This window comes from Podarcis filfolensis, assembly GCF_964270895.1.
Source record: "Podarcis filfolensis genome assembly, chromosome: 16".
Classification (NCBI taxonomy): domain Eukaryota; kingdom Metazoa; phylum Chordata; class Lepidosauria; order Squamata; family Lacertidae; genus Podarcis; species Podarcis filfolensis.
In genome coordinates, this window is record NC_139620.1 from 26,850,936 (window position 1) to 26,865,461 (window position 14,526).

General features: G+C 46.9%; 1 protein-coding gene across 1 annotated transcript; it reads left to right on the forward strand.

Moving 5' to 3' along the window:
* The first annotated feature begins 800 nt into the window (after positions 1-800).
* On the forward strand, positions 801-14,296 carry CRKL (CRK like proto-oncogene, adaptor protein). Its single transcript, XM_083590555.1, has 3 exons — positions 801-1,800; positions 3,306-3,768; positions 11,316-14,296. The coding sequence occupies exons 1-3, from the start codon at positions 1,466-1,468 to the stop codon at positions 11,448-11,450; spliced, it is 933 nt and encodes a 310-aa protein (XP_083446681.1). The 5' UTR covers positions 801-1,465; the 3' UTR covers positions 11,451-14,296.
* Positions 14,297-14,526: the final 230 nt, after the last annotated feature.

The window sequence follows — 14,526 nt, forward strand, 5'->3', positions numbered from 1 at the left end:
TTCCAGAGGGGAGAAAGGGATAGGAGGTTTAACATCTGAAGCCTCTTAAATCAGCTGCCACCGCAACGTGACGGCAGCCAAGGCAGACAGCTTTAAAGGGCAGTTAGGCAAATTCATTGTGGAGGATGAAGCTATTGTGATGGCTAGGCTCTGGGCTCTAAAGAGCAGCCGCTGGGAAAGGCCCCCTCATTATGGGCTTCCTGGGAACATCAGGAATTGCTGCAGGGGGTTGTCTAATCAAAACATTAATATTAATATTATACAATCCCATGCGGGTGTGGGTGTAAACCTCTGAGTTTTGCATGAATCAAGCATTAGCACGAGACCTCCAGGTATAGGGCGGCATATAAATTCAAAAAATAAAATAAATAAAAATGACTGTGAACAGTGGAAAGATTTCCCAGAGTGGAGTTTTAAAAGCACCATAGAATTTATTCATAGCACCCATGGTGTTAAATAGGAAGGGGAGGAAGTCAGAAATAAAAGTGTGTCAGTTGCGTGACAGCGCAAGCTTCTTAAAAACTTGGCCACTACTTGGCTGCAGAAAACAAGCCATTAAAACTTAGAACTGATTTTTTAATTTAAAGTGTATGTGTGCGTGTCAGCACAAAAGCTCGTCGGGACCAGCCTTAGCTTCCAAGACAACTCGCACGCCTCCCAGCTGTTTTGGACTACAATTCCCATCAGACCCCTAGGCAGCAAGGCAACATGAGGACAGGGGGGCCGATGGGAGTTGTAGTCCAAAACAGCTGGGAGGCGTGCGAGTTGCGGCGGAAGCAAAGGAGAGCCTAACCACAACGGGCCGACCCTAAAAGGCTTCTAGTGGGCGACATGCGGCTGGGCCGGGCTCCGGCCTCTCACACATCATCCGTCCACAGTGCGGTGTGGAGGAGAAGGGTTGCTCTGGAGTGACAGGCTTTGCATCTCCCGAGGAGCTTTCAGGCCTCAGGACGGACGTCGCTAGGAAACGGCCGGAAGCTGCCGCTCTAGGAGTTCCCTTTCCCCTATACTCACTATCTCTGGGAGGAGGAGCGGCGGGGCTCTATCCGCGCCTGCGCAATCCCCGAATGCGGCAGGTGGGTAAAAATAAAAAATTTGAAGCTCGGGAGCCCCGCCCCTTTTGACGCCCGGCGTCTCCCTCGCGCCCTTCCTTCCCTTCCGCGCCTGCGCGTCGGGCGTGGCTTCGGGCGCCCCTTTCCCTCCCGCTCCGGCCTGGGCCGCCATTTTGGCGCTGCGCTCTGGCGGACGGAGGAGCCGAGAGCGGCTGAGGCGAGCTTGGCGGGCAGGGCCTTGAAGGAGCCGGCCGCTCCTCCCGAGGGGCGAAGGGCAAGCGGGATGCGCCGCTTGAGCTGAGCAGGAGGAGCAGGAGGCCCGCCTCAGCCTCGCCCCTGCGCCCGCCTTCGCTTCCCCCGGGCCCCGCGGCCTGCCTGCCTGCCTGCCCTCCTCCTTCCTTCCCTTCCTCGCCATGTCTTCGTCGTCCTCGTCGGTGGCGTCGGCGGCGCGCTTCGACCCGTCGGACCGCTCGTCGTGGTACGCGGGCCCGCTGTCCCGGCAGGAGGCCCAGGGGCGCCTGCAGGGCCAGCGCCACGGGACCTTCCTGGTGCGGGACTCGGCCACCTGCCCCGGCGACTACGTCCTGTCCGTCTCGGAGAACTCGCGCGTCTCGCACTACATCATCAACTCGCTGCCCGGGAGGCGCTTCAAGATCGGCGACCAGGAGTTCGAGCACCTGCCGGCCCTCCTCGACTTTTACAAGATCCACTACCTGGACACCACCACCCTCATCGAGCCCGCGCCCAGGTCAGGAAGGAGGCACGGAGGCTCCTCGCATGCATACACGCCCCACAGCCAGCCAGCCACTGGCAATCCCGAGGGAGCGGCGGGAGCTCTTCTGAAGCCCCGCCAGGTGCCAGGACTAAGTGGCCCATGATGGCCTTGACCTTTGGGGTGCTTCCTCTCCCGCTGCAGGAAGCCCACCATGTCACCACTCCTGGGAACAGGACCACAGGAATTATCACTGTCAAGCTGCTCTTTTAATTGGCGGGGTGTGTGGAAGCGAGCACCAACACTTCTCCTTGTGCCACAGTACAGGGCTAGCCCAGGGCCACTGCAGCTCCTGAGTCTGTAAGAGGTCACAGGGTGGCCATGGGGAATCTGTATATGTGTGTGTGCAAAAAGACCCATGGAGCCACCTCTGATAGGCGCATATGTCATCTTCTCATGCTGCTGAGATGCGGCAGGTGTTTTCCCAGATGTTCCTACTCCATGTGAGGCCTGTTGTAGCCCTTAATCTCGTACTGGATGTGGGCATCCCAAATTGATGGGTATGGCTGTCAACTTGCTTTCCTCTCTGCTTGTGAGAAGAGGAAATACACGTGGTTGCCTTGTGCACGTGTCACAATTCACCCTTGGATATTCTGAAAACCAAGTTAAATAACCTTGATGTTACAAGTAAAGAAATAAAAATGTTTTTTCACCCTCCCTTGTCATCAAACCTGCCCCCCCCATATCAATGCCCATTGCTTTCCTTGCCCACCATTGCCCTGGTCACATCAGGAAGTGCAGCTGCAGTGTGCTACTCTTGTCTTCAGTCGTTATGCATTTCACAGCTTCCCCTCACATTAACTAGGTTGTAGCTAGCCATGCCCCTCTTCACAATCTGAAAACTATTCTGACTGGATTTTGGAGCCCACGATTGGTTGCTGGAAATCTTAAGCACTTGGAATCTGTTTCCTTGATTTGGGTAACCACCTCATCGTAACATATTAAATTTCTTCTCGCTTCTGCTTGTCTCTCCAAATAGGGAGATGACAAGTTCTCATAAGATATAACATGAGGTGGCTTAGTGGTCAGGTAAGGAAGAAGCTAACCAGCAGGATAGGATAACTTCTGGGTTTGGCAAGACAATTGGTTGAATGACGTAGACATGGGTGCTTCAAAACCAAACATTCTGTATTTTATGAAAGTAGCTGTTCCCTAAAGCTGTGTTACACTTCTAAATAGCTGTTCTGTTGGTAGAAAATGGCACAGCTGAGCACTGCCCTGCCACTTCTCCTGAGATTATTGTTTCCATCCGTCCCCGTCCCCCCAGCAAAAAAAAATGGACACTGAGCTCTAGCCTCTCCTGCTTCAGTAGTAGTTGCTACTGTGTTCAGCAGGGCCAATGAATGTGACTCACGTACATTTCCCCCCCAGGGGGGCTTCTATTGAGTATGACATACACTAGCCACAAAGAATTCCCTCAAACATTTCAACCCTAATTTAAGAGATCTGTTATCTGCTACTAATCCTCCTGTCTTCTTTAGGTATCCAGCTGCACTGATGGGATCTGGATCAGCCCCCATCATGACTGCTGCAGAAGATAACGTGGAATATGTCCGGACTCTTTATGACTTTGCTGGAAACGATGCAGAGGACCTGCCATTTAAAAAGGGGGAGATCCTGGTCATTGTAGAGAAGCCTGAAGAACAGTGGTGGAGTGCCAGAAACAAAGATGGCCGTGTTGGGATGATTCCTGTTCCTTATGTTGAGAAGCTTGTCAGATCTTCCCCACACGGAAACAGGAACAGGAATTCCAACAGCTACGGGATTCCTGAGCCTGCCCATGCTTATGCTCAGCCTCAGACGGCCAGCCCTCTTCCCAACATAGCCAATACGCCTGGGGCAGTCATCACTCCCCTCCCATCCACACAGAATGGACCAGTCTTTGCCAAAGCGATTCAAAAGAGAGTTCCATGTGCTTACGACAAGACTGCCTTGGCGCTAGAGGTAAGCTTTTCAGCTGGCTGGACGTGAGGCTTGGCTATCCTGTCTGAAGGGAGTGTCTGCAGTCTTTCCGTTATGGGGGTTTTAAGCTATTTTTGTATTCGCGTACTTATATAGTTGCATATGGGCCTGTGACCAGGAGGGTGCCTGCTTTCCATGTTGACTCTGGCATCTGCAGAATTCAGCTTCAGGAATCTTGGCTAGCAGGTGCCAGGAAGGGTTCACAGGGCTGCTACCCTAGGTCAAACATTGGATTGGCAGTGGGGAGAAAGCAGCCTCACACGTCATTATCGTTATCATCGTTAGTATTATTATTATTATATCCTGCCCATCTGGCTGGGTAACCCCAGCAACTCTGGGCAGCTCCCAACACAATATTAAAAACACGATAAAACATCAAACATTAAAAACTTCCCTGAACAGGGCTGCCTACAGATGTATTCTAAAAGTCAGATAGTTGTTTATTTCCTTGACATCTGATGGGAGGGCATTCCACAGGGCGGGCACCACCACCGAGAAGGCCCTCTGCTTGGTACCCTGTAACTTCGCTTCCCACAGGGAGGGAACCGCCAGAAGGCCCCCGGAGCTGGACCTCTGTGTCCAGGCTGAACGATGGGGGTGGAGACGCACCTTCAGGGCCGAGGCCGTTTCGGGCTTTAAAGGTCAGCAAACACTTTGAATTGTGCTTGGAAACATACTAGGAGCCAGTGAAGATCCTTTAGGTGTTATATGGTTCCAGCAGCCACTTCTGGTCACCAGTCTAGCAGCTGTATTCTGGATTAGTTGTAGTTTCCGAGTCTGGTGTGGTGTCCTGGTTAAGTTCACTCCCTACAAATCCTGGCCTAAAACAGAGCCAGCCACTTGGGTCACTTTAGTGAAATGCAGTGAGAAACAGGCTGTTGGCTGCTCATGAGGCTTGGTTGTTGATGGTATTTGTTAGGTAGGTTTAAATGACATCATATGCCCCAGGTCACTTGGATGGGGCAGGATAGTAATCATATTTAGATGTAAGGCATTAAGCTGTGTAAAACTGGTACACTGAGGGTGCTTCTCCTGACTGCTGTGTGCACACCTTCCCTTAAGGACCTTAAAGCTTTTAAGACTGCTGTTTTCAGGTGGTTGTTGCTGCTGAGGCAGAGATGGTCTGTTCCTGTACTTTTCAGGTAGTTTGTTGCAGAAATCAGCCTTGGCTGCAGGTCTTCCCACCTCATCTGCTGCTCAGTTTTGTACAGTGAAATTCATGTGTGTGCATTCACAGGTGGGGTGTCTTAAAGGACCTTGTCTAGTCTAGCTCTCTGTTCCATACAGGAAATTCAGAACAAATGGTTGCCCAGCCTCTGCTCAAAGCCTCCCAACCAGGTAGAGCTCGGCATCACCGCCCCTCTCTGTCATTGACTCCATTGCTGAATTACTCTTACTGTTAAGAAGTTCCTCCTCATGTTCAACTGAAATCCAGCTTTCTGTGACTTAAAGTCCATTAGATCTCGTCCTTCCCTACAGCCTCACCAAGCTCAGGTTTCAGGAGTCCCTTCAGCCTTTCCTTGTAGGACTTGCTGGGCATCCCCCTGACTATCTTTACTGCCCTTCTGAATCTCTTCCAGTTTCTTTTGGCAGCCACCAATACAGCAGCCACAGATGAGTTCTGACTAGTCCAGAATCAAAGGAGAACTGTTATTAGCCAGCCCATAGTAATAAACCATATTGCACGTAGCCTTTGCAAACTTCCCATCAGTTCGTACCACAAACTAATAGTTTACATAATAAAACGTACATTGATACCGTACATTTAAATATGTCATAAATAAAATCCATATCCACCATATTTACTGCACATAAAACTTGGTTCAGTTCTTTAACAATGTTCATTAAAAAGTGTGCATGTAATTTCTCGGCATCTAGGCCAAATAACAGTGCAATATATAAGTAACAGGAAATTGGTAAATAATGGCATGTCTTAAGGGGTTCTAATCAGGTACAGTAAAATAATAAATAGTGAGATATATCTTCTGTAGACTTGCATCCAAAGAGGCATTATTGCTCTGACTGGAGTATGCATTTTTATTTCCCTTCAGGATATGTGAATGGTATTACAGTGGTACCTCAGGTTACATACGCTTCAGGTTACATATGCTTCAGGTTACAGACTCCGCTAACCCAGAAATAGTACCTCAGGTTAAGAACTTTGCTTCAGGATGAGAACAGAAATTGTGCTCCGGCGGTGTGGCGGCAGCAGGAGGCCCCATTAGCTAAAGTGGTGCTTCAGGTTAAGAGCAGTTTCAGGTTAAGAACGGACCTCTGGAACAAATTAATTACTTAACCTGAGGTACCACTGTACATGGAATCAATGTTCTGCAAAGGCCTTACATAACTAACTTGTTTTAAACTGTTTCTGAATTTGTATTTTTAAGTTCCTCTAACTTGCCCTGTAACCTTACAGTGAAAGACAGATAAGAAATCAAAAGAATAAGAATAGTTTAATGTATTGGTCACTTTCCACAAAGAGTCCCAAACTGACTGACAGAAATAAGTAGGTTGCTGAGATGTTTGCTTAATGCTTTTGCGCTGACAGTAAAGATGGTCAGCAGTTTTATCTTACGCAAACATCTCGGAAGATAAAACTGTTGACCATTTTTAGCAGGGGTCGGTAATGGGCTGGTTCACTCCAGTGGAGATCCCTCCATGGGCCGGATCACGCACGCATGTTGGCGCGTGGGGCTGCGATTTCCGCGTCTGCGCAGACACGTTTTCTGGCATCTGAGCATGCACAGACGTGATTTCCGGTGCCCCAGAAGCGAGTCGCCGCGCTGCGCCGGTTTAGTGCAGCGTGTGGGGACTCACCAAGCGGGCGGCTCGTGGGCCGGTTAAACAACCCCCGTGGGCCGCTTGTGGCCCATGGGCCTTAGGTTGCCTACCCCTGATCTTTACTGTCAGTGCAAAATGTGAGCACATCAAATGGTCAGTGGCAGATTTCAACTATAAGATTTTTGCAGTGAAGCAATGAAACCTTTCACTTTAGTTACAACAGTGGCTTCTAAAGCTTCTCCTGGCCTTACTGCGATTATATTGTGGGGAAAACAATGAAACCTGTAATCCTTTTAAGTAGAGCAAAATATGCCATGTTGCAGCACCTCCAAGGAGTTCTTGACGACTTCTCTCCCATCTCAGAGTCACTTAATGACTGTTTCCTGCCTGCCTTGTGGAGGAAACGGAGCCTGGACCTTTTGCAAGAGACTTATTACTGGGTTTTGAAATAGTTTATTTTCATTTTAAACTTGCTAGCTAAGAGTTCAGAATTGGCTCCCCTTTCTGTCCATTTCATTGATTGTGCAGGTGCCCTTTTCTTCCTCCCTTGGTTTCCCACTCCAGCGCTTTCCTCTTCTCCCTCATTTCCCTTCTTCTCCCCGCGTCTAAAAAAATGCTTTACAGATAATGGAAATAAGATGATACTTTAAATTATGGTTGGGGGAACTATAGTGAACCCACCCTGCCCAGTGAGGCTGGACTGCAACTCCCATCATCCTTACCCTTTGCCATGTTAAGTGGGGTGGGGGCTGATGAGAGTTGGAGTCCCACAGCAGCTGGAGGCTGCCCACAGATGCTGGCCGGCACTGTTAAACTCAACTTCTTTGGCACATTTTCATTTCATGCCATCCTTATCTGTGAGTTCTTCAGAAAGTGTGTTGTTCCTCTTTAGCTGTGGCCGTTGTGGCCATGGACTGTTAACATCCCAAGTGTTTAAGTGGGTTGCTTAACTTAAATGTGGAAATACTTTGCTGTGGCTGATAGCTGCTAAGCGATGACTTCAGCCTTGTAAGGATTTGGGGCTGGTATTTCCTTGTTGGTGGTTTCCATCTGCTTGTTGCTAATTTCCGGGGTAAAACCTGCAAGGACAAAGGAGGATTAAGTGACTCGGGGCAGAATTCAGCCAGACCTTCTTGGCAGGGTCCACTGGAATGAATGGGGCATAAGCATTATTTGTGGGGCTTGTGCTGACACTTGTGGCTTGAACAGTAACTTGGAACTTAGCTGCAGGCTTAGCAGTGAGTCAGAGGAAATTATGCGCCTGAGGTGCCTCATTCCTTTTTTATCCCTGTGTCTCTCAGCTCAAAGGAGGAGCGTGGCAGGCGTGAGTAAGCTTGTAGTGACTTGCCCGTTCCTAAGTCTCTCTAGTCTACATGGCCTGGGACACGTGATACAAGATTTCCCTAAAATACACCCAAGCTTCCTCATTTGGATGGGACAACCCCCTTCCCAAATGCCAGTGTGCCACCCCTTCCCCCCAGTTTCTGTCTTCCAAATAGAGCCAGGCCTCTCTCCACTGCTCCCCCACAAGTGAAGTGACAACCTGTTTTCTTGACATTGAAATAATTCATTATGACTTTTTCCCAAACCTCGTGGGACCCACCTTATTTAAATATCTGAAAGGTCACTCAGGCAGTTCCAGTGAAAGCAAATTATTAGTCTTACAGCACAAATACATCGGACCATAATGCCAACATGGTGCTCAGCAGAGAAGCAGAGTTGTAATAATGCCAGTTTTGTAGAGGAGGAGGATGCCTGGGGGGGTCACTTGGCCATAGCTGGCCTTTTGCTGGCTCTGATGTTCTCAACTTGTGAGGAGGAATCTTTCTGATATGGCTTTGGGCTTGCCACTCTGTTTTCCCCTTTGGGAGGAGGTGGACAGAAAGTATGCATCACATGGGAGCTCTGATGTCTCACAAATGCAGCAGAGCCTCTCCTCGTGGCTCACTTTTGACATCCATGTTCTCAAGGTGGGCTTTGTCAGCTGCCCCAAGAAGCCCAAGGTCTGTCTGTCTTTTGACTTGGTTGTGTTGCTCACTACCTAGGACCAGGTACATTTCTTTACATAAGGGAGCAAGTAAAAATGTGGACCTTCTACCATCTCATTCTTTTGTGTATGCTTTGAGACCATTCCTGCTGCATCCTGATAGTCACTGTTTATTTATTTAAAATATTTATAGCTCAGCCCTCATCTTCTAGCAAGCAGCAGCAAACCTTTAAGCGAGAGCAACACCTGCTGCTGCTGTTGCCGCCACAACCTTTGAGCGGCTCTTGGGTGCTTGGTTGGGCCTTCTCTGTGGCAGCATCTAAGCCAGGGGTAGGCATCTAAGCCAGGGCTAAGGCCCATGGGCCACAAGCGGCCCATGGGGGTTGTTTAACCGGCCCACAAGCCACCCCCGAATCAAGCCGCCCGCTCGGCGAGTCCCTGCCCACTGTGCTAAAGCAGCACAGTGCGAGGACTCACTTCCACGGTGCTGGAAATCGCGTCTGCGCAGACGCCAAAAATCACGTCTGTGTAGGCACAGATGCCGGAAATTGCGGGTGCGCGCGGGATCTAGTCCACGGAGGGATCTCCGCCAGAGTCAACCGGCCCAGGCAAGGTAAACCTTGCCAATCCCTGATCTAAGCTGTGGAATTGCCTCCCTGCTGTTATGCCTCTACTTCCTTTGATACAGGAGATACCCACCTATTCTTCTGATTGTAAACTGTTTTAACTGATTTTAATACTTCATTTTTGCTTTGTTGTAACCCACCCTGGGACCTGATGGCAAAGAGCTCCAATTAATAAGAACAAGGTGTAATAATAAGTGGAGGTAGTAATTATCAATGTCATTTCCTACTGAAGTCTGCCCATTGCTGCTTGTCATGGAAATTATTAAACATATATTTAGCCTACACTTTAAGGTGTCTGCCTTCCTATCCCAAGGCAGATTGCAATGTGTCAGTTACTCTACAATATTAAAATTCCAACATTTAAAAATAAACTGATCAGTTATAAAACCACCCAAATGTAGATCAGAATAACAAATTCTTCAGGGCTTTCCTGAAGGCTAATGGAGGGGGGGCACCTCATTCCTTGAGGTGTGTGTTCCAGAAATATGGGATTATTGTGGATTAGTGAGTCAGGTCTTGGTTGCTGATTTCTACCTGGGTACAGGCTGTCCTTTATCCTGCCCCTCTATTGAAATGGAATTCCCAAGCACTGCCAGACTGCATACTTGACCCTTTATGGGGTCTATAATTATGGCCTTATGATCCAAGTTGAAAGTTTGCAGAAGATGCTATCCAGGCAGAGGCTGCGCTGTCCTTCTCCACCTCATGCCTAGTTCAGCTTCGCACCTCCTGCACACCAGGACACTTTCTCCTCTGGGATCGAGTTTTATTTTGTCTTAAGAAGTGCCTAGTATTATTATGTGTCCTACTTTTGTCTGATCTTTTTTAATTATTGCAAGCTACTCTGGGTGTGTTAAAAGTTATAAAATGAAGTAGCTCAGAGACTCCCAAGAGGAGCTTCTTTTCTTTCAGTTTTGGTCTTAAATTAACTATGTTAATGACCAAAATCAAAGCCTTGTTATACCAACCACTTAATATTCTCAGTGGAGAGGGTACATTAAGTAGTATGTTTAAACGCTGAACGTGTGAGTTTTATGTGCAGAGTCAGTGGATAAAACAAACAGCATTAGATGTACTTAAGTGTTTAATAGCTCTTGTATTTGTTTAAAAAACAATTTAAAATTGTTAAAAGGGACAAACATTCTGAAAAGGCACCTAATACTCCTGCTGGCCTTTATAACCCTTCGACCCACTAATTCTTTTAGGTCATCCAGAAAAACAAGCCCTCCTCTCATCTTATAATTGCCCCAATCTTCATACAGAGTAAAAGAAAGAACTGGCATTACAGTGGTACCTCGGGTTACATACGCTTCAGGTTACAGACTCGGCTAACCCAGAAATAGTGCTTCAGGTTAAGAACTTTGCTTCAGGATGAGAACAGAAATCGTGCTGCGGCAGCCATTAGCTAAAGTGGTGCTTCAGGTTAAGAACAGTTTCAGGTTAAGAATGGACCTCCGGAACAAATTAAGTACGTAACCAGAGGTTCCACTGTATAGGAAACCTGCACAGGTTTTCTTGGGATTGTAGCTGTCCCCTTTTAAACTCCTCCTTACTCAGCTTCGCTTGGCAATTTGTGTGCAGCCACTGCAGGAAGCAGGTGGGCTCTTGTTTTGGTCCAGCGTCGCTTTTCTTACTTGGAGTGTGTTGCTGTGGGAAGAAAGTGCTGCTTCTTAGTTGCTGTTAGTTTAAGAGTTGTAGGTTTTCACCTCTATGAAATGCCTCCTCATGTCTTAGTGGAAGGACAAGGGACTCGTGCTATTTTACCTTTCGTTAATTTTACCCTTTCAATGGTTTCTGGACCTTCCTTCCCCAAAGAAGAAACAGAACTGGGGCTTTTAGTGTCAATCAGATCTCCTCCTCAAATGGCATTGGGGTGCTTTTTCTTCCAAGCCTGGGGGCTGGGCTGGGCTGGACTGGACTTGAGTGAGGTGGGAGGAACAGGCCAGTTTCCATGGGCTGCTCTTCCCAGGGTGGCTTTTGTGACCACCAGCCACCGCCACCTTGTAGCAGGCCATGAATGGTGCTTTCTAAAGTCATGCTTCATTTTTCAGGTGTAGTTCCTGTACGTTGAAATAATTTGACTGTTTCCAGCCATGTCCTAAGGTGTGTTTTTCCCCCCTCTTTCAACTTTGCAGGTTGGTGACATCGTGAAGGTCACAAGGATGAATATCAATGGTCAATGGGAAGGTGAAGTTCATGGTAGAAAAGGGCTCTTTCCTTTCACACACGTCAAAATAATTGACCCTCAGAATCCTGATGAAAACGAATGATTCCTGTTGGCCCATTTCTCTGTTGCTGCTTCATTTTCCTGGCTATCATGAGCATCATCGGAAGTGCAATGATGACTGTTAATGGCGCCTTGTAAGCATTGTCCATTTTTTCCAGCTTGCTGCAATTTGACAGCCCTGTAGTATCTGTTTGGAATGCATACAGCTGAAGTTGCTTGTGGGCCCTTGTGCAGCAATGACGTCGTCCAAAACTTAAAAGTATCACCTGGAAGGATTTGGGACCTTGAGCTCCAGAAGATTGGTGATGTCACCCAGGCAGAAGAACAGGGGGTGGAACTTCAGCTGACCTGGCCAAGGTTTCTGTCCATGGGCAACATTCTACTCAGGAGGAGAATTCTAAGCAACTTTGTCCAGAACCTACGTAATTTTATTTTTCCTTCCAGGGCAGGGAACACTTGATTTGAGAGGAAATAATCTGTTTAAGCAGTTAGAATAATAGTGTCTTTAGGCTATAATTGATGCTTGTGTATTATTAGCAAGACAGTTCTGTGAGTTTGTCGTTGACCTAGAAACAAGTTTGGGATGGCGGCAAAATGTCATTTTAAGGAATTGCATTGAGCAGGGTCTTCTATTTATAACCGTGACACATAACTGGTCTGTTTTGCCATACACTTGTCTAAAATTTTGCTGTTTTGTTTGCAAAACCATGGCAGTTTTTTTGTTTTTTTTTTAAAGCTGAATCTGACAGTCACTAGATGCAAGATTTTAAAAGATAGTCTTTCACAAGCTTGGTTGAAATTGGCACTTTCTGCCTCTTTTAAAAAGCAAAAACACCAACCATTGATAATCTCCAATGGGAATATAGACGTAATGAAAAGTTTTTACCATTTAAACCTTTTAACTCTCCTGTGCCCTTCTGTACAAATGTCTCTGTTAGATTCTAACTATCATAACGAGGAATGGTAAATGCAGAAACTTGAATGTGGGTTTTGTCATTTGAAGAACTGACTCTCTAGATGATGATTTTTAAAAGTTTAGTTGGCACGTGTTGTCTCTTGAGGATTTTTGACTTCTGAGGAGCCTCATGTTCAACTCAGTATTAAAGTGCCTTAATTTGGGATGAAAGTTGCTGAAGGGGATGCCATTTCAGCTTTAAGGTCTGCAGAGAAGCAGTTCAGTTCACTGATCCTTAAAACCCTGTAGTGACTGTTGATGGTCTGAAGAAGCACGATTTTACTGCCAAACATACTGTGAATTAGGCTAGCCTTGATACTCCCAGAAAGCATTTTCCCACCTTAGGTGCTAAGACCCTCTGTGATGGACAGCAGCACAGTTGTCCTAGAGAATAGCCAGGCAGGTGCCCCTCGTGATCTGTCTTGAGTTACGGTGGAGTAGTACTACTGAGCTTTGTGTTTAGGAATATTTAAGCTGCAATAAATGTCAGTCTGCCATAATAAGATAATCCTACTACATAGAGGCCCTCACTCTCCCAAGCTGTCCTTAAATGACAGCTTATAGATATAGACTGTGTGCAACTTCTGCCTTGAAAAGCTGCAGAAGCAGCACTTGTGTGTGCGTTTGTGCGTGTGTGTGCATGATGGGATGCTTTTTTATTTACCCTGCTCTCAGCAGGCAGCGAGGAGTCTGATGCTGGAGCCAAGGAGCTGTTGCTGCCTTGACTCGGTCTTCAGACTCTTTGCTGCCTTGTAAACTAATGTTAGGATTGCAAATAAGAATCTCTGCACATGAGTGTCTGTTAACCAGGACCACAAGCAAGACTAGCTGCTGGCTTCTGAGGCAGGTGAGAGATTTTAAGTCCACCTGAAGCCAAAGAGTGGCTTCTGTCATGGCTAACGAGTGCAGCTCAAGTGTAGCACACTAAGTTAATTTTGATGGTAAAACTTGCATCAAAATGTTTATTTGCTATTTTATTATGATAAAAATATTTTCATACTAAAAAAACTCCAACCAACCATGTTTAATCTGTCTGTAAACATCACCAGTTTTTCCTCTTGGCTTCTGGCTGGGCTGTGTCTCGGAGAAGCTGCTGTCCCTTCCTGGGGCTAGTTTCCGGTTAATCGTAAGACCTCATCAATCTATGCATTACGATGTAAGGTGCCAAAAAGCCTTGCAGTGCAATCCTTGGCATGTTTACTCAAAGTAAGTCCCATTTATCTCAGTAAGCCTTGCTCCCTCAGTGAGTGTGCATAGGGTTGGGTTTCAAATAAGTAATTGGTTGAAATGTCTGCTGTCAAAACCATCTTGGGAAGGTTTTCCCTTATCCTGCTGTACAGATGAATGGATCCCTGATCGAGGGGGGGGGGACTGGCAAAAGTGCCGATAGAAATCATGATTGTTTACAAATCAGGCAGGAATGCATCAAAGGGAATCTGTTTGGTTGGGCCTCTTGGGGGGGCCCCGACCATTATTTTTTTGTAAAGGGACAGAAAGCGTTCGCTGTGCCATTTCATGTGCCTGCAATAACTTTTTGTATTGTATAATGAACATTCTGGAACTGGGTTGGCTGTCCTGTGTGTGTAGTGATTTACTCTGATGTCTCCAGCAGAACGCGAAACTTGACTGCTCTCTTCCCTTGTGGGACCAGTAGAAGCGTTCTGGGGAGCTGTAAATGTTCCTCTTGACCTAGTTTGGGTTGTTATAAATGCAAACATATCCAGACCCATTTTTTGCAGAGGGGGGGAAAAAGGTGGCCTTGTACTTAAAAGACAGTCTTCACTGTGCAAACATTTTTACATAATGGAAGTATCATTTGAATTTCAGGCAATAATGTGTTATGCTTTAAGCCTTATTGTGGGGATCATCATAGCTTGTTTTTATTTTATTTTGTGCTACAGAATTAACAGTATTAAATATATTCTTAGAACACACAGAGTGTCTTTTGTTAAAATTAATGCCTTTTTTGTTTTCTTAGTTTACTTCACTGGAGGTCCCACAACCAGCCATTGCCCAGTTTGCATACTCTCAATAAAACATGCATCCAACTTGCAGCAATAGTTGTCATCTATGCCATGAATGTTCACTGTCATGCTGGCTGCCAGCGTCAGGCTTTCCTGCGATAGCAGAAGATACTCTCTGCAAGAGGATCTCATTCCCTTCC